Below are 23,600 nucleotides of genomic sequence, written 5' to 3' on the forward strand. Positions count from 1 at the left end.
TGCCCTATTAAATTGATATCCCCGTTATTTGGGAAATTAAACATAAGCTTCATTATTTAATGTTATATTCTAGGAAGTTAAAAAAACATTTTTGATTATATTTTTTCTTTTGAATTCATTCTAACGTCATCGTACGAAACCAAGTTTATAAATGAGTATAATATTGTTATTGATTAATTATTTTCGATTAGATATTTTTTTACTATAGCAACATTATTAATTTCTGCAAGCAAAATACTGTTGGACAGATTTTTGTTGTCAAATATTTCTGAAAAAATCCTAGATTTTGTCTCAATTTTACATTTATAATTCTGTCTCAATTAAGTTAAAGTATTTAGCTATCACATGACAGAAATATACTTTTCCTTTGTGTCAATTTTCTTTTGAAAACACGTTTCTCATATGACTGCTCATTGTTTGCGAAATATTTGTGAATAAAGAGGTCTAGGCCTCCGGAGACTGCTATTTGCTGCTTGTGATGTCATGACGGTGAGTATAATCACTTATCTCCCAACATAACGGGGAACTAATGAAATTGTAGCAAGCGGCACAGGTCATTGTTCGATGAATCTCGAATCGAGTGATCTCGGAACTGAGCAATTGGTTCTAATTGCTTGTCGTGCATCGTCGGCGGCGCACGTTCAAACGTATTTACAACATGGAATTCTGCCAAGTCGGACGTTTGTCGCTTTGCCATTGAGTACAATACCGTAGTATGTACCTATGTGAGACTGATTTTCAATGACTGCAAGTGTTGGACTGTGTAACTGTGGTTGCGCCGTTCATTGGAAGTGTTTGTTATTAAATTGGACTTGCATCGAATTGTGTCACAGGTTTGTGTTATGATCTAATCAATTCGGATTTTATGGAATTACTGAGGAATTTCTACAGTGGGCATACACTGTACCTATTGCAATGTGCATTCCTAAATAATGGATGTAGGTATATAGAACAATAGAAACTAACCTTTGATCATTTTGAGAATTCAAAAGCCAATTAAAACATCTTTTATGTGTACTTTGCTAAAATATTGGAATGTCCTGGCTTTTAATTTCTTATCAATTTTCTTTCTTATATATTCAAATGTCTGCAACAGCTGATAATTTTTTTTATAAAAAAGAACATTCAAATAAAGCACCTACCTATTATTATTTTTTTTTTTTTTGGTTTGGTTTTCCCCGAAGGGTAAGGCAAAGGGAACTATGCCCATACAGCCATGTCTGACGTATTTTTTTTCTTGATGATTAATGAAATGATGAAAGGTGATGATGATGAAACCTAAGCCCCCACCCTCGGAGTAGACTCCTACTCCGAACCCCAAACGAATTAACTCAAAAGTCCGCATAAACTTTTGAGTTATGAAGCGGCTTCCTGACACGAAGCGAAAATAGGCAGATACACTTTGTTTATTGAATACTCCAATATAATAACACTCGCGAATGTCTTCCGACTAACTTAATGCGATCATTAACCACAAAACACCACTTCGTATTAATTATTTAGATTATTCAATGAAGAAAGCAACTGTCCCGTTCCCGCCTCCCGCCAAAAAGCCCTACCTATTATTATTTTGCAACTTTTGCCCATTTTTGAATAAAGAACATACTAAAAAAACTTAAGAAATATGACTAATGCATTCTCACATTCTGCCATAAAACAGTTATACATCTTGTCTGTTGTAGTGGGCAGTAACTGTTAGAATATAAAGTAGGTTAGTGAGTAATTAACATGCTGTATCTTAGAGATGTGGGGCAGGTGCTGGTTTGGGTGGGTCTATGCTTGCTAATCTTGCTATAAAATACTTTTGGATCATTGAGACAGACAACATTTACTAGACTGTAATAGAGTCTATAATTCCTATCATGTATTATTTTTTATCAGTTATTTTCCTATTAGAACCTTTCCAAGTTCACTTCAGGGAACAGGATCAACCATGAGGTGGTGGCAGTCACTCATTCAACATACATGCTCACGACTATTGTAGAGTACACCTTTTGTATACTGCCATGATTTGGCTCGCCAACACACCATCACTCTGTACAGGCAGACCGTCCTGCATTGACTCACTGTTTGTCTTGCTCTGTATTCAGATGACGTATGCGCCCGAGACAAGGATAGCAATATCAATACACTACATCCCTTCCTTATTTTAATTTTATTTAATTATTCTTTAAAACAACAATATTTAAAACAAATGCTTTAATTTTGTTCTATTTTACAACAACAATATTCAAGACATTTGCTAGACCACAAAATATAAGTATTTTGAATATTTGACCCTTAGCCACTAACTATGCTTTCCTGATTTCCATCACCTTCTTTCTCTTCTCTCTGCTCACTTTCATTTTCATTACAAACCTTCCATTGCCCTTCTACTCTTTTCAAATGTACTATGTTTCTTCTACATATCTGTCCTGTTTCGTCATTTTCAACTAATATATCTCCCCCCATGACTTTTCCTTACAGTATGAGGTGTAGAATCATAATTGAGACTCAATTTATTATCCTTGCTCATCTGTTTGACATATACTTTATCACCAGCTTCTAAAGTACATCTTTCTGCTTTTCTCTTCCGGTCCGAATATATTTTACCTTTCTCTTTATTTACACGATCCCTGTCTCTCATTTCCAAGTCTCCTTCCTGTGGTTTTCCATGAATGTCATTAATCATGGGTAACTTATCTCTAAATCTTCGTTTAAAAAATAACTCCGACGGAGTTTTTCCGGTCACTGTATGTGGTGTGCTATTGTACATCATTAGGTAATCCAGTAATGATTCTCGCCAGTTTTTCTTTTCGACTTGGCTAATTTTGAGCCTTTTTAAAATGTCACGATTTTGGCGCTCAACTTCTCCATTTTGTTGGGGCCAGTAGGGTACGGTGTTGAAAAGGACTATATTTCTTTGGGTACAGAAAGACTTGAACTCCTCACTACAAAATTGCTTGCCGTTATCGGCAGTGATCGAGGCTGGATTCCCTAAACGACTGAAAATTTCTTTCAGGTGGGTTACCACTTCCACGGTGGTTATTTTCCGACATATTTTAATTTCTTTATAGCGACTGTAGTAGTCGACAATGACGAATAAATAATCACCACTAGGAAGTGGGCCCATCAGATCCACCGCTACATCCATCCATGGTTCTTCTGGCAATTCTCTTCGCTTTAAAGGATGCGGCGGATTTGGTCCTGATACTAAAGTGCAACCTTTGCATGATTTCACCATGGTTTCAGCATCTTTGTCACATTTTGGCCACCATACTTTTGTCCTTAGCCTAGCCTTCATTCCTACTATGCCAGGGTGTCCTTCGTGGGCTGCCTTTAACACTCGTTCACGAAGTGACTCCGGAACCACGATTCTCGTTCCTCGCAGTAAAATTCCCTCGTAAAAACAGAGTTCGTCTTGGAAGATTTTGAACAATTTGACATCCTCGTGCCAGTTACTATTATAAACACCATCTTTTACTTTTAAGATCTCCTGGTCCTCTGAGGAGCACCGCATGATTTCTGTGAGGGAAACTGCTACTGGTAAACTATTTTCCACGATTTGGTGAACGTAGTTGTCCCTTGTAGCAGTGTGCCCAGACTTTGGTTCATTACACAATCGTGAAAACGGATCGGCGATATTCGTTTTGCCCGGACGATAAACCACCTTATAATTATAAGATTGCAAGCGCAAAACCCATCTTTCAATTCTCGCACACGGTTTTGATCTGATTCCAAATATCACTTCTAGTGGCTTATGATCTGTGACCAATTCAAATTGTTTGCCATACAGAAATATATGAAAGTGTTCGATAGCCCATACGAGGGCCAAGGCTTCCTTTTCAGTCTGACAATAACGGCGTTCGCAATCTGTCAGAGTTTTATGGCCATAAGCAATGACTCGTGGGCCGTGTCCATCCACTTGAATCAGGACACTTCCAAGTCCTACTGAGCTGGCGTCCGCCACTACAATTGTGCGGTCTTTAACGTTATAATAGCCCAAAGTCGTCACGTTAGTGAGTGCAGACTTTAAAGCATTAAAGCTTTGTCGCTGGTTTTCCCCCCATCCATTCGTAATATCAAAATTATCACCGTGTTTATTTCTCAATAATTCTTTCAGGGGTTCGGTTAATGTCGCTACATTGGGTATCCATTTACTGACAAAATTTATAAGTCCCAGAAAGCTACGAATTTCTCCAACAGTTGTGGGGGGTCTAAATTGCTGAACAGTAGAAATATATTTTTCTAATGGCCTTATTCCATGCTCTGACAACTCATGTCCCAAAAAACTTACTTTCTTCAATCTATAACGACATTTATCTTTGTTCAACATCACATTATTTTCTTTCAATACCTTCATGACTTTTTCTAATCTTCTATCATGCTCGGCAAGATCTTTCCCGAATATTAAGATGTCGTCGATAAAGTTAATAACTCCATCGCAACCTACTAATATTCTTTCCAGTGTCTTTTGAAAGATTTCTGGAGCGCATGATATACCAAACATCAGACGTTTGTATTGGTATAGTCCTTTACTCGTGATGAATGTCGTTATATATCGAGAATGTGGATCAATCTCAATCTGGTGAAAAGCGTCTTTTATATCGAGTCTAGTGAAAAATTTTGCTTCTCGTACTTTTGGTAGTAATTTATCCATAGTAGGCAAAGGATGATTTTCACGCACAATTGCTTCATTTGCTCGCCGCATATCGATACATATACGTACATCCCCATTATCTTTTAAAATGGGTACTATTGGAGAGACCCATTTAGAAGAACCTCTAACCTCTTCAATAATATCTCTTCTAGCTAACTCGTCTATTTTCGCTGCAACTTTGTCTTCAATAGGTATCGGAATCCTCCTAAGATTAAAACAATAAAAATTAACAATACGTTTTTCTTTATTATACTTAAATCAAATTGAACAAAACCACCAAATTAACTAAACAATCTATCTTAGCATTTATTATTAATTATTATATTTATTGTTATTTTATTACAATTATTTTAGGTACCTGTATGGCTGAGAAATAGGTGTTACAGAATCATCAATTGGCAGTTCAATTAACACGTCCTTTAACTTAGGAAATGTCGAAATGTCTAGCTGATTGATTTCTTCTAAGTTTAATCCAATTTTGAGAATGCCCAAAGCCATTGCCGTCAACTTTCCTAGCAAATTCCGTGTTCCGTTCTTGATAACGTAAAACGTTGCTTTTTTCGTACTGCCTCCAACTTGTATGTTTGCTTCAAAAGAACCTTTGATTTCTAATGGTACATTGCTACCATATGCCATAAATTTCACATCAGGATTCGGAATCTGCTTATCCACTGTCACTTTCTTAGTTTTCATCTTATTCCAAGTTTCCTCCATAATAAGATTTTGTTTACAGCCGGAATCTACTAGCATAGTAACATTGACTCCTCCAATCATACATTCAAACTCATCGTCATCATCTATGTGGAAAACATAGTGAGGTGTCTCAGATTCTATATTTTTTGATATTTTCTCTAGTTCATCTACCTGGTTTATGTCATCTTGCTTATCATTCACTTTAGCCTTTTTTTTTCCTTCAGTATGTCGTTCCGCTTCAAGTTTCCTTTTCAATGGCTGTTTAGTTTTGCAGTACTGTCTAAAATGTCCCACAAGACCACATTTAAGACAGTCTTTATTTCTAGCAGGGCATAATGGACTGCTAGGTCCGTGGTTTCGATTACCGCATCTCCCACAATTCGTCTGTATTTTCAGCTTTGTTTTGTGCATAGTGCTGGTTCCATAGGTATTATTAGCTTTAGTGAAGATCTTATTGATACCTTGCATTGTCTTGTTTACTGAATCAAACCCTTCTAACTGCATGTTGACTGATTCTAGTGAATTAGCTTCTTTAATAATTCTTTCTAGAGTCACATCATCTCCCATTTGCAGGATTTTCTTTCGCAGTTCAATAGATGCACACTTCTCAACAATTTGATCAATTATATTGTCATTTCTGTCTTGAAACTGACATTTGTTGGCTTGCTGTCTCAATCTTACTAAAAACTTTTCAAATTTCTCATTGGGCTCTTGCTTGAGCAGCCGGAACAAATGCCTTTCATATACTTTATTTTGTTTTGGAGCAAAATAATCATCCAGTCTAGATATGGCAACTGCAAATACATCCGTACCCCCTCTAGTTGTCACATTGGCATCTGGTATGTTGTAGAATATTTCTTGTAAATCTAGCCCGCCAAAATGCAACAAGTTTGCTCTTTTTTTTTCAGTATCTGTGATATTAGCGGCTTCCAGGTAGATGTATAACGCTCTCTTCCACCGCTCCCATCTGGATACTACGGAGCTTGGTTCACCATCGCAATCAAATTTGTCCAAAGTCAAAGCCAAAGCCATTTTGATTGTGGACAATCTGAAATCAAATGCCATCTAATTACACATTTGAATATAAATACAAATGTTATGATGATGGTCACCAAAAGATTAATTATCTAAACCGAAACTTTGTCATAAACAATTTAATGTACACTTTTCTACTCCAATAGAGTACTCATATACACCCATAAAATATAAGGTCATAGTTCCGTTCATGTATATGCTATGCTAAAAGTCAATTTAATGAAACACCACAGCCTTTGCTGACAATCAATTTAATGATATTTACTCATACATGAGGTTACTTCCGTTTGTATTAAGTCTTTGCTAATAGTCAATTTAATGAAACACCTTAGTAAGTCTTTGTTGACAATCAATTTAATGATATGCACCCATTCATGAGGCTACTTCCGTTTGTATTAGTCTTTGCTAATAGTCAATTTAATGAAACACCTTAGTAAGTCTTTCTTGACAATCAATTTAATGATATGCACCCATACATGATGCTACTTCCGTTTGTATTAGTCTTTGCTAATAGTCAATTTAATGAAACAACCTTGTCTTTGTTGACAATCAATTTAATGATTATGTACCCATACATGAGGTTCCTTCCGTTAGTCTTTACTAACTAAGTTAATTCAATAAAACACATTTAAGTACTTGTCTACATGTATCAACCATTTTCAAGTCCGAAATCCGAATGTCTTCAGATCTAATTCAATTTAGGAGATAAATTTATACTGATCAATTCAATGATAGGTGCCCATACTAAAATAATTAGTAAGTATGTCTGGAAAATGTTTCCAATAGTTGATCTTGTTTATTTAATTTATACTTTGTAGTGAATTACTATTATAACATTAAACTTAAATTACATACCCTAAATTACTGCAAAATAGGGTACTTAATTAGGTAGGTACTTCAAATTATCTTTATTCAAAGTTTCACAATGAGAACTCCACAAAACCCGTTTCTCAGTTTTCATGTGGGATTACATTTTGTATAATATATTTGATACATATTAATTATTATCTTACCTGGAACACTCGTCGGAACAGGATTCTTCACAGAAAACACCAGTAGTAATCAGTTAGAAATATAATTAAAATTCATTCGCTAAGAACACATTTACATTCAATTTGAAGTATTTTGGAGGGAAAAGAAAACATGAAAAAGGAAAACCAAAGTTATTATTTTTTATTATATATTTCCCGCCCGAATGTAAAAAAAAAATACAAAATTAAATTAAATTAAAATCACGAGTTTTAATTCATCAACTGTCATGTGACACAGGTCAATTATAAATTAAAACACAAGTAGGTACTTATAATAATTTATTTATATACATGTCATTATTTTAAAATTGCGTAATCCAGTAACCGCCTAACCGGGTTATTTTTTCCACTATATCTTCCGCAACAGAATAGGCTGTATATACTCTAATCTCATGCCCTTCCATAATGGAATAAATTAAAGAGCAATAACCCTCATCTCTATAATGCAGAATCGTAAAGTTTTCACTGTTTCTGGACAAATATAGTAAATCCACATACCTTTCCCTCCTTTTTCAAGGTTTACTTACGGTCTTTATCCTCGTCGCCACATATGTAGAGTACACCTTTTGTATACTGCCATGATTTGGCTCGCCAACACACCATCACTCTGTACAGGCAGACCGTCCTGCATTGACTCACTGTTTGTCTTGCTCTGTATTCAGATGACGTATGCGCCCGAGACAAGGATAGCAATATCAATACACTACAACTATATCCCAATAGGGGTAGTCAGGGGTATTACAAGCTTCAAAAGTCCAATCAGTTTCTTGTAAAGTAATAAATTAACAGACTGTTTGCACTTAAGACTTTCTGATGACGTGTCATTTTTGTAATTCTGACCACAACCACCTACAAAATAATAATTTAAAATTATGACAAATAATAGTTTATAATTTCACCACTGATTACAAATAACTCCCTAGCTTAGTGACTGATCTTTTGCTCTTTGATTGTACATCCATTGCATAATGAACTAAGTACCCACACCTCACTGACCTTTTTTTTAGACAACATGATAGGTGGTGAAAAACCACATCCATATACTCGTAGATACTAGTGTATATAGTCATGTTGCTGGACACTTTATGTACACATACAGAGTGCTGTTTTAATAGTTATAAGATTAAACTTTTATTGTGGTAAAACCTTTTTAAAATGTACCCAAATGTAACAGAATATGAATACATTTGGCTTAATACTATCTCTCTTATTATACAGATTAGATAGTCCACCTAGTTGTTGAATACAAAACATATGTATGAACATGCGTTTAAGTTGTTGTTGTTTAAATTCGCCTTACATAATGCAGGCACATGGGTTTAAGTATTTGACAGCGAAACAAAGTTCAGTCGAATTGTATGTTAAGTGTATTCAATTTTGCTTGGCTGTCAAATACTTAAACCCACATTCATCCCTGGTTTATTTTTTTTATTTGTAAGGTGGATATTGTCAGAGTTCAAACAACACCTTGCAAGTTAGTTTTTTGTATGCCTTTCGTGGTTCTGTTTGCTCACCAATGATATATTTTTGATGGGTTGGTTATATTGTTTGTAATATCAATCTCAAGACTTTAATACCAAGTGTGATGGTGACTTATGACTCAATATTTACTCTAAAATATATAGCTGTATAGCTAAATCCTATTTATTAATATTGAGAGATGTGCCATTCTTGTGAAATGATTCATACTTTGTAACTCTTTGTGGCAGATAAAACTCTGTGTCATTGCTTTATCATCTAAATAAAAAAGTAAACAAAGCGGTTTTGGCGCCTAATATTGTACCAGTCGTGGTTCGTTCTATAATACACATTATTTTATGCTTTAGATACAAAAAGTGTTTTTTGGAGCAACAGGTTAGCATAGCAGGATGATTCAAGAAAATGTGGATGGATAGTGTAAAAAGGATATGTGTGTGAAAGGTGTGAGTACTGAGATGACGACTGACAGAAATGAATAGAAGAGGAATACATGTTGTGTCGACCCCACCTAGAGTGGGATAAGGGCAGGAGGATGTATGATGAGATATATAAAGAATGCTTTCGCGGCCAACGGGAAAACCGCTAATAAATATGGGGTATAATTACCGTAGTAGCATCTGAAATGCTGGATTGGACTGGACTGGATTGTACCGCTGTCCACTCAAATAGGAATGTTGGGTTAATTACCAACTGATGTAAGATATAAATGCGGCCAAACAGTTCGCGACGACAAACTGTCTAGGACTCCGATACCGACAACGCGTGGTCGACGATTTCCCTCATTCAGCGCTTATTGTTCGATAGCAAATAATAAGCCTGTTTCCAACTAGTCAAACCAGTTACTTTTTACTAAACGTCAAAACACGAAATTACTATGGAATTTGTATGAAAAGCACACTGTGACGTCATAGAAAAACATGATAAAATATCGGACTTATTATTACGTTTTTCTTGATTGAAATTCATAAATAAGTTAAATAGAAAAAGTAAATGTTTTTCGTTAGTTTTAGATCTGTCTGGTGTCCAATAAGGTCGATTAATTCTTGCAAATATAATCCCCTTAGACGAAGGCCTGAACCGAGTTTCGCGCCCAACTGGACACCCTCAGGCCTGTTGTCTTACATTATTATTGTACCTACTGAGTGAGAGCTCTCAGCGCTTCCCGTTTGTCCGATCAATTAGTAATGCCATCTGAGGGAAAACTATAATTAGTCATGTTAAAATAAAGAAAAAATAAATGACGTAAGTTGTAACTGAAAATGTGCTAGAACATAAATGATTCAAAAATATTTTTGCGATATTGACTTCCGGTACTCTGAAATTCTAATGGAGGAGCTCGGTGGCGCAGCGGTAAACGCGCTCGGTCTGCGATTGTTGAAGTTAAGCAACTTTCGCAAAGGCCGGTCATAGGATGGGTGACCACAAAAAAAAAAGTTTTCATCTCGAGCTCCTCCGTGCTTCGGAAAGCACGTTAAGCCGTTGGTCCCGGCTGCATTAGCAGTCGTTAATAACCACCAATCCGCACTGGGCCCGCGTGGTGGTTTAAGGCCCGATCTCCCTATCCATCCATAGGGAAGGCCCGTGCCCCAGCAGTGGGGACGTTAAAGGGCTGGTGATGATGATGATGACTCTGAAATTCACTCAGATTGGCGGGAGTTCTATGACTGGCGCATGGCTTCTCGTCTAGTCTTATAAAACCATCAAGGTTGGCAATGTAAACAAATGAAGCATTATTTGTGCGAAACAATGGAGTATTTACTTGTTGTTCAGTAGAAGTGTGCACGCAATTCACGCAACCGCTGTTAGAACAATGGACGCGGTATCACATGGAGACCTGGATTTAAAACAATGCGTTGGTTTTCCTTAAAACCTTCCCCAAATACACTATTCATTACTAACTGGAAAAGTGGAGGAAAATAATGCTAATAATAATAAAATGTCTAAATACATAAAGGCCTCTCGCTGATAACATAACATAAATCGTATAAGCTCACAAGTACTCACTTTCCAATCGACGTTCCCCAAACACACGATAGATGGCGTTGTTCACTTTTAACGTGATAATTACTTATTTACTCATTGCTGTGGTACATAATAATTCAAAATTATGAATCGCAGTGGGGAAATATCACAAAAAATACTTTGTGATCCCTAGTTTGGTTAGGACACTACATGCTGATCACCTGATTGTCGGAAAGTAAGATGATCCGTGCTCCGGAAGGCACGTTAAGCCGTTGGTCCCGGCTACTACTTACTGATGTAAGTAAGTAGTCGTTACATGAGTCATGTCATGCCTTTGGCGGCTCAAAAGTAACCCCGACACCAGGGTTGATGAGGTTGGTAATCCACCTCACAACCCACACGAGAGAAGTTGTTTTTGATTACTTATACTCTGCCCACCCCATTAGGGATTACGGGCGTGGCTATATTTATGTATGTGTTCATCAAAAGTAAATATTTTGTGCGAAATTAAAACACAATGACGCATTGATGATTGGGTCCTTCCTGTCCTAATTAGATAAATTACTAATTACATTGTAAATTAAAAACCGCATTTGTGATGCGTGTCATGGTGGATCTGCGACCTGGTAAATCAGGAATCAGAATCATTTATTCAACGTAATTATCATGGATAAACTTGTTGAAGGTCAATGTAACAAGGCTGAGGAGAAGAAATGACAAGAAACTGCAACAGCAACACATATTTTAAAAACCAATGAGGATATACATTACAAGTTATTTAATAACTTATTAAATCGTCTGGTAAATCTGACCTGATTCGTGTAACGACTACATACTTACATCAGTAAGTAGTAACCGAGACCAACGGCTTATGAGCTATGTTAGGTCACATGATAAAAAAGGGTGAAATTTCGAAAGTATTTTCGTAATTTCGCTGGCAAAAGTGTTTACTCTTCTTGGCATTTATTATTCCCGGTTTACAATAAGTATAAAATTGTTACAGGTACAAAACGACTGAAATCCAAAACAGGAGAGTGATATAAGAAAGACTGAGAAGGATGACATAATCGGACGCGATGTCTAAGGTGCTGAGTGCGCTGGGCGGGGCTTTGCCCGACGAGCGGCCCCTGCTCTCCCTGCAGATCGTCGAGAGCGTGGCGAAGTGCCCGGCGGGGTACTGGCCAGTCAGCAGGACGTATGATGAGGACTCGGATGCTGGTTTACTACGACAAAATGGACTCTTCGGCAAGAAGCCCAGCCATTATATTTGCTTGTCCAAGTCTGAAGGTGAGTTGCTAGCTTTACAAAAGTTTTATAAAAAATTGGTAGGTATATAATGGTGCTAATCCCTGCAGACGCCATCTAATTATATTTTAAGTTATACCTGTCATTTTCTTATCCGTTGAAAAAGAAAGGGACGGGTAATCGACAGGCATAAAATTTATGGAATACACGTCAATTTTAATCAGAAGTCTAAAACAACCGTCTAAAAAGTTTACATTGGCCAATAACCCGACAAACGGATTACATACCAGCGAGATGCCTATTTTATTCGCCCGGGTTATTCATTCGTTTTAAAATTAACTTGTTGACAATCATCCGTCTCTTTCCTTTTCGGTGGAAAAGAAAAGGACGGGTATAACTTAAAATAAAATTAGGTGTCTGCAGGAATCGGGGCCAATATTTATATACATACATAATAATATCCGGATCCTGACACACTTCTCTTGCTACCGCCACATTCATCAATCGCTTCATACACGCGCGTAGGTTCAGAGTAGATCGTATTAAACCTTTTCTAAGGACATCTCCAATTTGGTCATCGTAAGTCCTTCTCGGTCTTCCTCTGCCAGCCCTACTATCAACTTTCGCTTTATATACCGCTTTTGCAATTCTATTATCCTTCATCCGCTCTACGTGTCCAAACCAACCTAACATTCCCTTCTCAATTATAGTCACTATATCGTCTTTTACACCACATCTCTGTCTTATCACACTGTTTCTCACTCTTCACTGCAAATGCTACGCAAAGACCTCATTTCTACGGCATTAATCCTACTTTTGAGGAGCTCGGTGGCGCAGCGGTTAACGCGCTCGGTCTGCGATTGTTGAAGTAAAGCAACTTTCGCAAAGGCCGGTCATTGGATGGGTGACCACAAAAAAAAAGTTTTCATCTCGAGCTCCTCCGTGCTTCGGAAGGCACGTTAAGCCGTTGGTCCCGGCTGCATTAGCAGTTGTTAATAACCATCAATCCGCACTGGGCCCGCGTGATGGTTTAAGGCCCGATCTCCCTACCCATCCATAGGTAAGGCCCGTGCCCCAACAGTGGGGACGTTAATGGGCTGATGATGATGATGATGATGAATCCTACTTTCATGCTTCTTCTGCCATACCCAACATATTAGTATGCATACTTAACAGGTATGCATACTTATGTACCAGGAAAAGCCGATATGGATGAACTAAATAAATGTAGAGTTAATAGAGTAGGACCGTAGACGGATATCTAACGAGGTTATTAGATAGCTCAGTGAAATGTATATTGGCGCAACCACCCTCGTACCTTATTGCGTCTAACTATGTAACCAGTTAGAAAGTCACTGTCGTCGACCTGCAATTGTGCAGTGTCTGTGCCGAATTTAAACTCTACGTGCCTACTATTGGTTGTTTCTGAGGTCTGCAGCATCTGGTCGACGTGCCTCTTGCAGGTCTCACCATCATCCGTTCTCACCAGGGGCCTGTTTAAGAAAACTTACAATTGTAAATTACAACGACAATTTGGTGTTCATTACGTAGCTAATTTGAAACTGCAAAATATTTGTGATCACACACTCCGCAATGTACATCAAATTGGCATTGTAATTTACAATTGTAAGTTTTATTAAACAGGCCCCAGATAGTGCACCGGCCCCAGCACTCTCACAACCTCGCCAAATTTCCATCTCTGGGACTGGTCCGTCACGCTTTTTTTTGCATTTTTATCAATCATATTTTGACATGACAAAAAACCATAAGTTAAAACATAGATATACCACAGACTGCTTCTTTCATAGCGCTGGGTTCTGCCCGTACCAATATATTTCAATATTCTTTATTTGCATACTATGATGGTGTACAAGTTTGTAAGTTACATATAAGTTTCATATCACAGACCCTTTCGGGCACAACAAAATAGAAGTTTAAAAGAGAGAAGGAAGCTTTTCAAATAGTAACATCAGTATCATCAGTACCAACGTAATATATTCTGTAACATGAGTCTATGTACAGTTATGAGCAATATAATGTACCCACTTTAGGACTCTGTCGCACTAACATATTTGACATTTCGTGAGACTAACAGTTCAATTTGTCAAAAAAGTTAATGTGACATGGTACCAAAGTGTATACATATTAATGCTCGTGACCGTATATATTGATTGTTTATACCTTATCTACGTCCGTAAACAAACACGGCACAGTTTTTATCAACGCTATTATTGGAAATGTCAACACACATAGCGTTCAATAATGAACGTTTAGCGGTGCTTGTCAATAAATCAATAGACAGATAAGGCGGGTCACACATTGATAAACAACGGGAGAACGATTCTTTGTACCGTAAGCGTTCTTTTATTCAATTATCAGTTAGTTCCTGCTTCAAATGTACTTTGCTTTTGAACTGAGACATCCTATTTCGAAAGTTGTAAGGAACAATTGTTTGTAATCATCTTCCTGCCTTTTTCTTTGAAGCAGTTCGTCTTTCTTTCGTTATCTTTGCTTCAGATATTTCTATAACATTCATCTTTGTCGTCGCTAGACAACTGGGTCAAAGATGAATTATAAAATGCTAATCTGGAATTAGGTTTCCTAGATCAAAGATAAAATATTTAAATTCTAATTTACTAAATAAGGACAGGTCTAAAGGTGACACGTTTTCTTTTTATATTTAACTTATTTATGAATTTAATCAAGAAAATGTTTTCGACGATGTTTTCCTTCACTGTTGAGCACGTGATAATCATTTATGATCCAAACATGAATTCGAAAACACAATTCGACAATCATCGGTTTAGGCCTGGCGTTGAGGTCTAATCTAACTAGGCTAAAACCGTGGCCTAAGTAAAAAAAATCTGCTTTCACTTTCAATACATCAAGAGTCAAGGTCGCTAGATCATGACTCAATCATCGTAACAGTGAATGCTTTTTTTATATCGGTCATGGTTTGAAACCACAATGACCGGCATTTTAATGCATATTAGGAGTGAAAAAAAAAAACCGATTTGCACCAGTCGATCGAGTTTGCTATCAAGGCCGTTCTCTAGTATTGGTGAGGTTATAATCTTATTGGTTTCTTGGTTTTCATCCGATATTATGTTGAGTGACAAAAATAAAGCGGCAGGTGAAAAAGTGCGGCATTGAGTCATGTCAATGGGAAAAGCTAACCACTAAACACACGCACGCACAAACACACACACATACACCAATGCTTATATTTTTATATTCTTGTTGTAGATTTATCCATTTAGATTAGTTTGTAAAACCATAATGTGGTTAACTATAATTGGTTTCACAAAAATTGTACCCCCTTAACTATACATACCTATTATTACCTATAATAAGGAACTGTTGTTAACCCGAATATGAAAAATAAAATAAAAATAAACGTACAAGAGAGCTTTGGTTCACACCAAAGTTCATGACTTTGAACATCAACGGCGCTTAGACCTTGACGCCAAGCGCGATGAATTGAAAGCCCGAGCACTTACGGCGATGTGGGTTAAAATGGCCACATCGAAGCAATTCATCTAAGAAAGCAATGTTGTAATTTGACATTTGATTGCATTGCGCACTTACTTTTATATGCGCAAATGTCAAAATGCCCGCTATGTGCGAGTATCTTTTCCAATAAGATTGGCTATAAGGGGAAAAAAACACGTTACTTCGCTCCCTCCCCCCCCCCCCATCTCCTTGTGCTAGTACCGTAAACCTGTAAAGGCAATACCTGCACAGCTGTCATTCGATGCACGTTCTAAGAAAGTCAACAAAATTTCTAACTAGCAGTTAGTCATCTTTTACACTGCGTTATCTTAGAGAGATTTGATAATGAATGTTTGTAGAAATGAGTCATATTTACCCTCTTATCTATATTATGTGGTATTTTATTTACATTACGACATAATTATACATACATATGCACCGGTTAAGTATATACCTACGAGTGCATAATCTTGCATCCGTTGTGTTTGGTAGAAGAACGCCACGTTTAGATTCAGTTTTAGCTCCATCCTAAAGCCAGGGAGTGGAATTCTTTGCCGTCTTCTGTATTTCCGAATGCATATAACCCGGGTGCTTTCAAGGCCAGAGTGAACAGGCACCTTCTGGGCGAGCTCGCTCCATCTTAGGCCTCGTCAATGCCGCCGGGCAAGTCTGGGGCCAAGAGCAAACCCATCAAAGGTAAAAAAAATAATAAAAAGAACAGTTAGTACTTTTCAAGCATGCTTCTATGCTGTTCTGGGAGTTCAGCTGCTTCTCTTCCCGGGCATGTCGTAAAAACCGACAGAGGGATTGTGTCCTCTAACATGATAGACTAATGTTATGGGCGATAGGCTGATCCCTTATCACCATAAGGTTCATCATATCCATCTTTGGACTTCGAATCAACAGTGGCTGCAAGTTGTCTTTTATTACTTGTGGCTCTGCCCACCCCATTAGGGATTACGGGCGTGAGTTTATGTATGTATGTACTTTTCAAGCACGTTTTAGTACCTAACGTGTAGTGGCTGAGCAATGAGAAAGCAAATGAGAAAGAATATCCTCAGTAGCAATAAGGGCGCCATGTCGAAGAAGTTCCCTCCTCATTCTTGAGATTATAAGCAACCAAATCATCCTTCCAGGAGTCCCAGGATACGTGATGGACGGTGTCGTGGTAGTGGGGGAGAGAGAGGCCGCGCCGGCGGGGTTCAGTGTGGCTGGGCGACTGGGCAAGCGACGACTGTGTACGCGCGTGTCCCGCCGCGCTGCGCCTGTGGGGGCCACGCCGCCTGTTACTGACGTCATCGTGTGCTCGAAGATGAGGACTGCGCCGCAAGGGTTCATATTGGCTGGGTGAGTATCACAGTTATGACGGTCATTGAGGGTGGCCACTGCAATTTTATCTGATTCTCTACGGAGATAGGTTGTCTGTGACCTGGTGACAGAGATTCCTAGTTTCATTAGGAGATTACAAGCTGATCTTTCGATTGTTTGAAAGTAAGATGATCAGTACTTCGGAAGACTGTCCTAAACAAGTTTAAGAACACATCCGAAGTGCGACCGTCCTAAACAAGTTTAAGAACGCATCTAAAATGCGACCGTCCTAAAAAAGTTTAAGAACGCATCGGAATTGCGACCGTCCTAAACAAGTTTAAGAACACATCCGAAGTGCGACTTTCTTAAACAAGTTTTAAAGCATCCGAAGTGCTATCGCCCTAAACATGTTTAAGAACGTATCCGAAGTGCGATAGTCCTAAACAAGTTAAAGAACGCATCCGATGTGCGGCAATCCTAAACAAGTTTAAGAACGTGTCTAAAATGCGACCGTTCTAAACAAGTTTAAAACCGCAACCGAAGTGCCACCGTCCTAAACAAGTTTAAGAACACATCCGAAGTGCGACCGTCCTAAACAAGTTTGTAATGGACCTCCTTAATTCCAGCGAGATCAACGGCAAGATGGTGTGCTACAAGGTGAGCGGCGGCAGCACGGAGACGTCGCCGACGCACCGGCCCAACGAGTACGAGAACGTCGTCACCAACATCACGCCTGATGCTAATAGGAGGTGAGCAGCACCATTCTTGTTTTAAGATTTATTAGTCTCAAATACTCTTTAAATTGAGGAGCTCGGTGGCGCAGCGGTAACCGCGCTCGGTCTGCGATTGTTGAAGTAAAGCAACTTTCCCAAAGGCCGGTCATAGGATGGGTGACCACAAAAAAAAAAAAGTTTTCATCTCGAGCTCCTCCGTGCTTCGGAAGGCACGTTAAGCCGTTGGTCCCGGCCGCATTAGCAGTCATTAATAACCACCAATCCGCAGTGGGCCCGCGTGGTAGTTTAAGGCCCGATCTCCCTATCCATCCATAGGGAAGGCCCGTGCCCCAGCAGTGGGGATGTTAATGGGCTGGTGATGATGACTCTTTAAATCATCATTGTAGATTTGTTTCGGATGGCATTGGTGCCTATTCGGGAGGACGCAAACTTATCCTAATTTTAGTTTGACAGCTCTTAATTTAGTGCCGTCCTTCACTTACAATACTTGCAAGAAAGAGATGGTACTAGTTTTATTCCTGTCAAATTAAGTAGGTGGTTGCCCGAATAGGCATCACTGGCCTCTATTCCTGCAGACACATCCTAATTTTATTTTCAGTTATACTTGTCATTTTCTTATCCGCAGAAAAGGAAAGGGACGGATGATTGACAATTGTTAATTTTAAAATGAATGCATAATCCGGGCGAATAAAATAGACATCTCGTTTATACGCAACCTGTTTGACGTGTGCTGTCAACTTAATTCTGTCGGGTTATTGGCCTAATTAACATTTGGGAAGGGCTTTTTAAATTTCTGTCTAAAATTGACGTGTGTTCCATAAAATTTATAGCCCATGCCATGTGTACAGAGAGCTTCAGTTTTTTTTATAATTAAGTTTTTCTTTTGTATTCGTATTTTTTTTGCTTGCTGCTCTTTATCTTTAAATATATGTATTAGAATACACATTTATCAATCCTTTTAATAATGTAATTTATTTTCTTGTTGACAATTTAATTTTACAACATTTCAGTTCAATGGCAGTTCTGTACAAAGAGTTCAAATTGCGGTGGAATGGGTCTAGGTACCAAAAGTGAAGTGGTTTTAGCATGAGTTTACATCTAAAATGAGTTTTCTCACATTCTAATAGAGTTTTATTTGCCGTTTGCTTTCATTATCACATAATAGTAACTGAACAGTTTTTGTGTTATTCCATAGATTAAAAGAATCACTAGTCATCATCATACATTCAGTGCCATAGATCAGCGCCACAGTTAGTAATTATAATATTTGCCTTAAGACGCGTCTCTCACGGGGTTACCGGAGTATTCTAGTAACTACAATTACGTGTGCGAGTTCCGCAAAGGAAACCGGTTAGTAATTTGAGTTTAACGCCTCAGGAAACTAGAATACCCCCGTGTGAGACCGCGCGAACACTCTCATGAGACTTTTTCATAATAATTTGTAAAACACTCATTGCGTTTTGCTTAATTATGTTCCTATGTTATTTCTTATAATAGATATGTTTAATTTAGCCATGGGATAAAACAGACCATTGTACTATTATTAAAAGGGCAAAACGCGGGATACTTTGGAGCGCAACTGTGTTGCCAGGGAAAATATACGAATGTCATTCATTCATAGTTTGAACACGGTAGTAGATAGATAGATAAAATCTTTATTTAGGTTTAAGACGTTACATTAACTTCTTAGTAATCAAAGTTAATTATGTAGGCCATAATAATTTAAAAAATAATAAATATAGTTGATTTTATGTTTTCCTTATTTGATGTCGTTTTTGAGTTTCCTAACAACTATTACCAAGTTTACTTTCCCTGTGTACGGTCACGAGTACTACTCTGTAATGTTTTATACCATGTCACATTAACTTTTTTGACAAATTAAACCGTAAGTCTTATTAAATGTCAAATATGATAGTGCGACAGGGTTCTAAAGTGGGTACATGATATTGCTTATGATTGTATGTACGCCTCTGACTTTAAAACTTTGACGATTCAACAAAGTTGAACTAACTCAATAATTTTGTAATTTTTGAGAATGGCTACTAGAAACCACGTTTGCCCCATTTTTTAAATTTTCATACAAGCCACTTATGCCAATAATTGTTTGTAGAGTGCATTAGCTTTAAAACTCTAATACTATCTAGACAAACATTAACACATGCTAATTTCTTCAACAGATTACGACCCGTCCCGGAGCGACCGCCGAAACTCTCCCCACTGGTCAACGAACTCAACAATTTAAACTTGAAGCAGTCTCCTACAACATATCCTAAAATCGAGGAATTCCAAACTGACCAGGACTACGAGGTCTTAAGTCCTTCATATAATATTAAGCCCACTCGACCGGCGCCCAGGCCTCCGTCAGCGGTGTCTCCGATCCCTCACGGGAGTCCTAACCCAAGTTTGCAAGGTCCGACGTCGCCTGCAGCGCATGGTAAACTCAAACTCAAAAATATCTTTATTCAAACAGTTAGATTTTGAATCGTCAATTTTTACATATATTTTTTCTCGAACCGTCTAAAACTATTGCAGCTTGTCACAACCTGTACATATAAAGCCGGGGAAAAGCTGTAAGAAAAACCTAGGCACAGGGCCCTAGACGTTCTTAAAAATAACAAGAAATGTAAAATTTGATTTTAGTCATTTGGCTGTTTAATATTGGTTTCCAGGCAGTTATTCCCATACATTTCTAACTTCTAAATAGTCATTTCATTAACCTTATAATAGCCAGTAACCAAAATAATAAAGTTTTGTTTTATCACTGTTTTTGAACTGTTGAAAGGTAAATTCTAAATGTCAATGGGAATGTTATTGTAAAAACTGCCTCTGTGGTCCGGTACTTAAGCATTGGGCTCACGATCCGGAGGTCTCGGGTTCGAATCCCGGTGGGGACATATCACAAAAAACACCTGACTGTCTGAAAGTAAGATGATCCGTGCTTCAGAAGGCACGTTAAGCCGTTGGTCCCGGTTTCTAATTACTGATGTGAGTTAGTAGAGCCATGTCACCTTTGGTGGCTCAATATGTGACAACAGTGTTGATGAGGTTGGTAATCCACCTCACAACCCACACGATAGAAGATTGTAATAAGTAATAACGTATACATTGTAGGTAGGAAGAAGGGTCCCGCGCCGTTGCCAAGGAACACGATATACTCAACTCTTGGCGGCTACAATGGATTGGAAGGCGTCCCTTTCGTGCTGAACCCCAAACTGCGAGGGCTACCTAGCGACGCCCTGGTGAGTCACAAATCTAATCAAATAAATTTGTTTGCGAGAACCCATCGAATACAAAACAGTGGTAAAATTATTTTATATACAGCGCTGCTATGCATTCGGCCTGCATGATTATGTGATTTGTTTTTCTTTAAATACCCAATAGCAGGTATTATTCTTTGGTGAAAACTTGATTGGCTATTGTACTACATATATGTATTATAATTATAATGTTTTATAAAAGCTGTATGTTTTCCTTAAATAAATAAAATAAATGAAGGAATACAAATATTTAGAAGAAAGTAGACAAACAAACGTATTTTTTTATATTTAGTTAATTTTAATAAAGATAAACGTAATAATAAATTTGACATTTTATCACGTTTTTCTATGACGTCATACAAATTTCATTGTAAACGAAATTACAATGGAATTTGTTTTTCTAAAGTAAAAAGTAACTGACTTGACTAGTTGGAAACTACCGTATTGCGTCAATGTGGCTTTTTAGACCCCCGATCTGCCTAGTTGGTGTCTATTGTGTGACAGATCATACAACGCCTTCAGGACCAGATTGAGACTCTCGCGCATACGCCGTTTTATAATAATTGCTTCGTTCCAGACACAGTTCCCAGTGATAAAGCAGCGCACGCGCTTCGATTTGGATCGCGACTACTCGTACAACTTCACAGCTGAGCGACAGACGTGAGACTCGCCAACACTCTTACGTCCAACGCGGTAAGGTCGCGGATCCTACGTATGTTGTACGAATTTAAAGTTTATGACGAGGAATGAAATGAATGTTATCTAATGTCGGTTGTACACCCTCTGCGAGACGCCCGCGCGGCGAGTGCGAGAATGTAAATGGTAGTTCTCGCTTCACCTCGGCATGCCTCGTGGTGTCTCGTCCGCTCTCGGCGAGACTTGACGAGAGCGCTCGCTCGAGAGTGTACGCCGCCATAATTGTGTTGTAAATAATGAAATGTGACATATGGAGTAGTTTAACACGATTAATACAAAATGTTGCCATTTATAGATAAACAATAGATGTTAATACCTTATAACGTTATCAAGTTACAAACAGCTATGTACTACTACTAGTTAATAAAAAAATACAATAAAATTATGGTGTCGATTCTGGCGGTTTGACAGTACTAAAAGTAGCGCTGTCTCTTTCTTGCACTTGCTGTAGGTGAAGGATGGTACTATTTTCTGAACTGTCAAATAGATAAGGTTCCTACGCCAAAATCGACACACATTTTACTAACTTAACAAGAAAAATGCACTTGAAATATAAATACCTGAATGTAGTTACGGAATTGGCTCGAAGGAAAAAGAAAAACAAATATTCGTTTTTTTACATATAATGCTGCATAAAGCAGTTTATTCGTAATTTATGAATTACAATTGTAATCAATTAAAAATTAGTAATCAGTATTTGGTCGAGTTTCAATGTAATCGTAATCTTATTTAAACGGTTGTGTATTCACTCTATGTGGCAAAATTAATTAGATTTAAAATTCCTGTTTGAATGAATTGATTGCCCCCTATTGTGCGAAAGAAAATTTACATTTAACGTAATTATTGTGTCTACATATCCTTTTTGTAGATTGCGTGATAATTGGATCGTGAGGTTCAAGATAAATTATGAAATTTTGATTACAAAATAAACAGATCTAAAACTAACGAAAAACATTTTCTTTTTAACTTATTTATGAATTTTAATCTAGAAAAACGTAATAATAAGTCCGACATTCTATCACGTAACTATCAGTATATAAAAATCTGTATCAATTCTTTGAAGTCATAATAGGCTAGTTTGCAACTAGTGAAATCAGTTACTTTTTATTAAACGTCAAAACACGAAACTACTATGGAATTTGTATGAAAAAACGACCGATGACGTTATAGAAAAATGTGACATAATATCGCACTTATTATTACTGTTTTCTTGATTAAAATTCATAAATAAGTTAAATAGAAATCATTTTTGTCAGTTTAAGATCTGTCTTTATTTTATTTGACGAGGTCTAAATCATAATTACAAAAAGTCAAATAACCTAACTTAAAATTACTTAACCTAGAACCCACTCCGTGTCAAACCCGGCCCAAAAGTGCCCATGACACTAGCAGCGTTACGCGCTGGATTGCCACGGACAACCTCTGAGCCAAGTAAGACCCGGAGCGGGGCTCAAAGCCCTGCTCTCTAAGGCGACGGCCCACGTCCGTAACCAATTGCTTCGCCTCCTCCCCACCTCGTCTCTGTCTTTATTAGGTGATCGGAATTTCATAATTTATCTTTGACCTAGGAAACTGCCCAATTCTTGGAGTCTTTGTCCAATTTTTTAAGTATTTAAAAAGTATAAAAACCTTCGATGTAAAACAAAGAGTTGATGGTTTGGCGTTTGTAATGGTTGGATGATTACAAGGAGTAGCGTAGAGACACGGAGGCCTTGACCGAGTTAGACTGATTGTTGTCGAGTTATATGCGTGTTAGTAGACATGAAACTATTGTATATATTTCGTGACTATATATTAATTTATTCATCTTTGTTTAATCCGTGATAGCCCAGTTCGAAAAACGCGTGTTATACATCGCAGTGTCTCGGGTTTGAATCCCACTAAATTCAACTTTATGAGTTTGAATTCATGGTTGGATATCACGTGGGGTCCAGGGTTCGTGCCCGGTTAATGTCATGTAATAGACTCGCCTATTACATGAAACTTAAACATGGCTAGTGAGTGTGTATAGTGTACGGTCACGAGCATT

At 37.8% G+C, this 23,600-nt stretch overlaps 1 protein-coding gene across 3 annotated transcripts; it reads left to right on the forward strand.

The window, feature by feature from the left end:
• Positions 1 to 236: 236 nt before the first annotated feature.
• On the forward strand, positions 237 to 21,918 carry LOC126380587 (uncharacterized). 3 transcript variants are annotated; one of them, XM_050030118.1, is made up of 8 exons: positions 237 to 489; positions 11,843 to 12,126; positions 16,713 to 16,923; positions 17,511 to 17,633; positions 18,629 to 18,679; positions 19,796 to 20,052; positions 20,730 to 20,857; positions 21,453 to 21,918. In XM_050030118.1, the coding sequence occupies exons 2-8, from the start codon at positions 11,916 to 11,918 to the stop codon at positions 21,537 to 21,539; spliced, it is 1,068 nt and encodes a 355-aa protein (XP_049886075.1). In that variant the 5' UTR covers positions 237 to 489; positions 11,843 to 11,915; the 3' UTR covers positions 21,540 to 21,918. The 3 variants fall into 3 exon arrangements, with proteins under 3 accessions (XP_049886075.1, XP_049886090.1, XP_049886083.1); XM_050030126.1 differs by lacking the exon at positions 237 to 489 and adding an exon at positions 537 to 833; XM_050030133.1 differs by lacking the exon at positions 18,629 to 18,679.
• The last annotated feature ends 1,682 nt before the right edge of the window (positions 21,919 to 23,600 follow it).

The sequence above is a fragment of the Pectinophora gossypiella genome, chromosome 3, assembly GCF_024362695.1.
Source record: "Pectinophora gossypiella chromosome 3, ilPecGoss1.1, whole genome shotgun sequence".
Lineage (NCBI taxonomy): Eukaryota > Metazoa > Arthropoda > Insecta > Lepidoptera > Gelechiidae > Pectinophora > Pectinophora gossypiella.

Bases quoted from the DNA above. Each gene is read 5' to 3' on its own strand.
- LOC126380587 (XM_050030118.1), top strand. From the start codon at position 11,916: ATGTCTAAGGTGCTGAGTGCGCTGGGCGGGGCTTTGCCCGACGAGCGG. The intron at 20,053-20,729 runs GTAAACTCAAAC...TATACATTGTAG, and splicing joins GACGTCGCCTGCAGCGCATG to GTAGGAAGAAGGGTCCCGCG. The intron at 20,858-21,452 runs GTGAGTCACAAA...GCTTCGTTCCAG, and splicing joins GGCTACCTAGCGACGCCCTG to ACACAGTTCCCAGTGATAAA.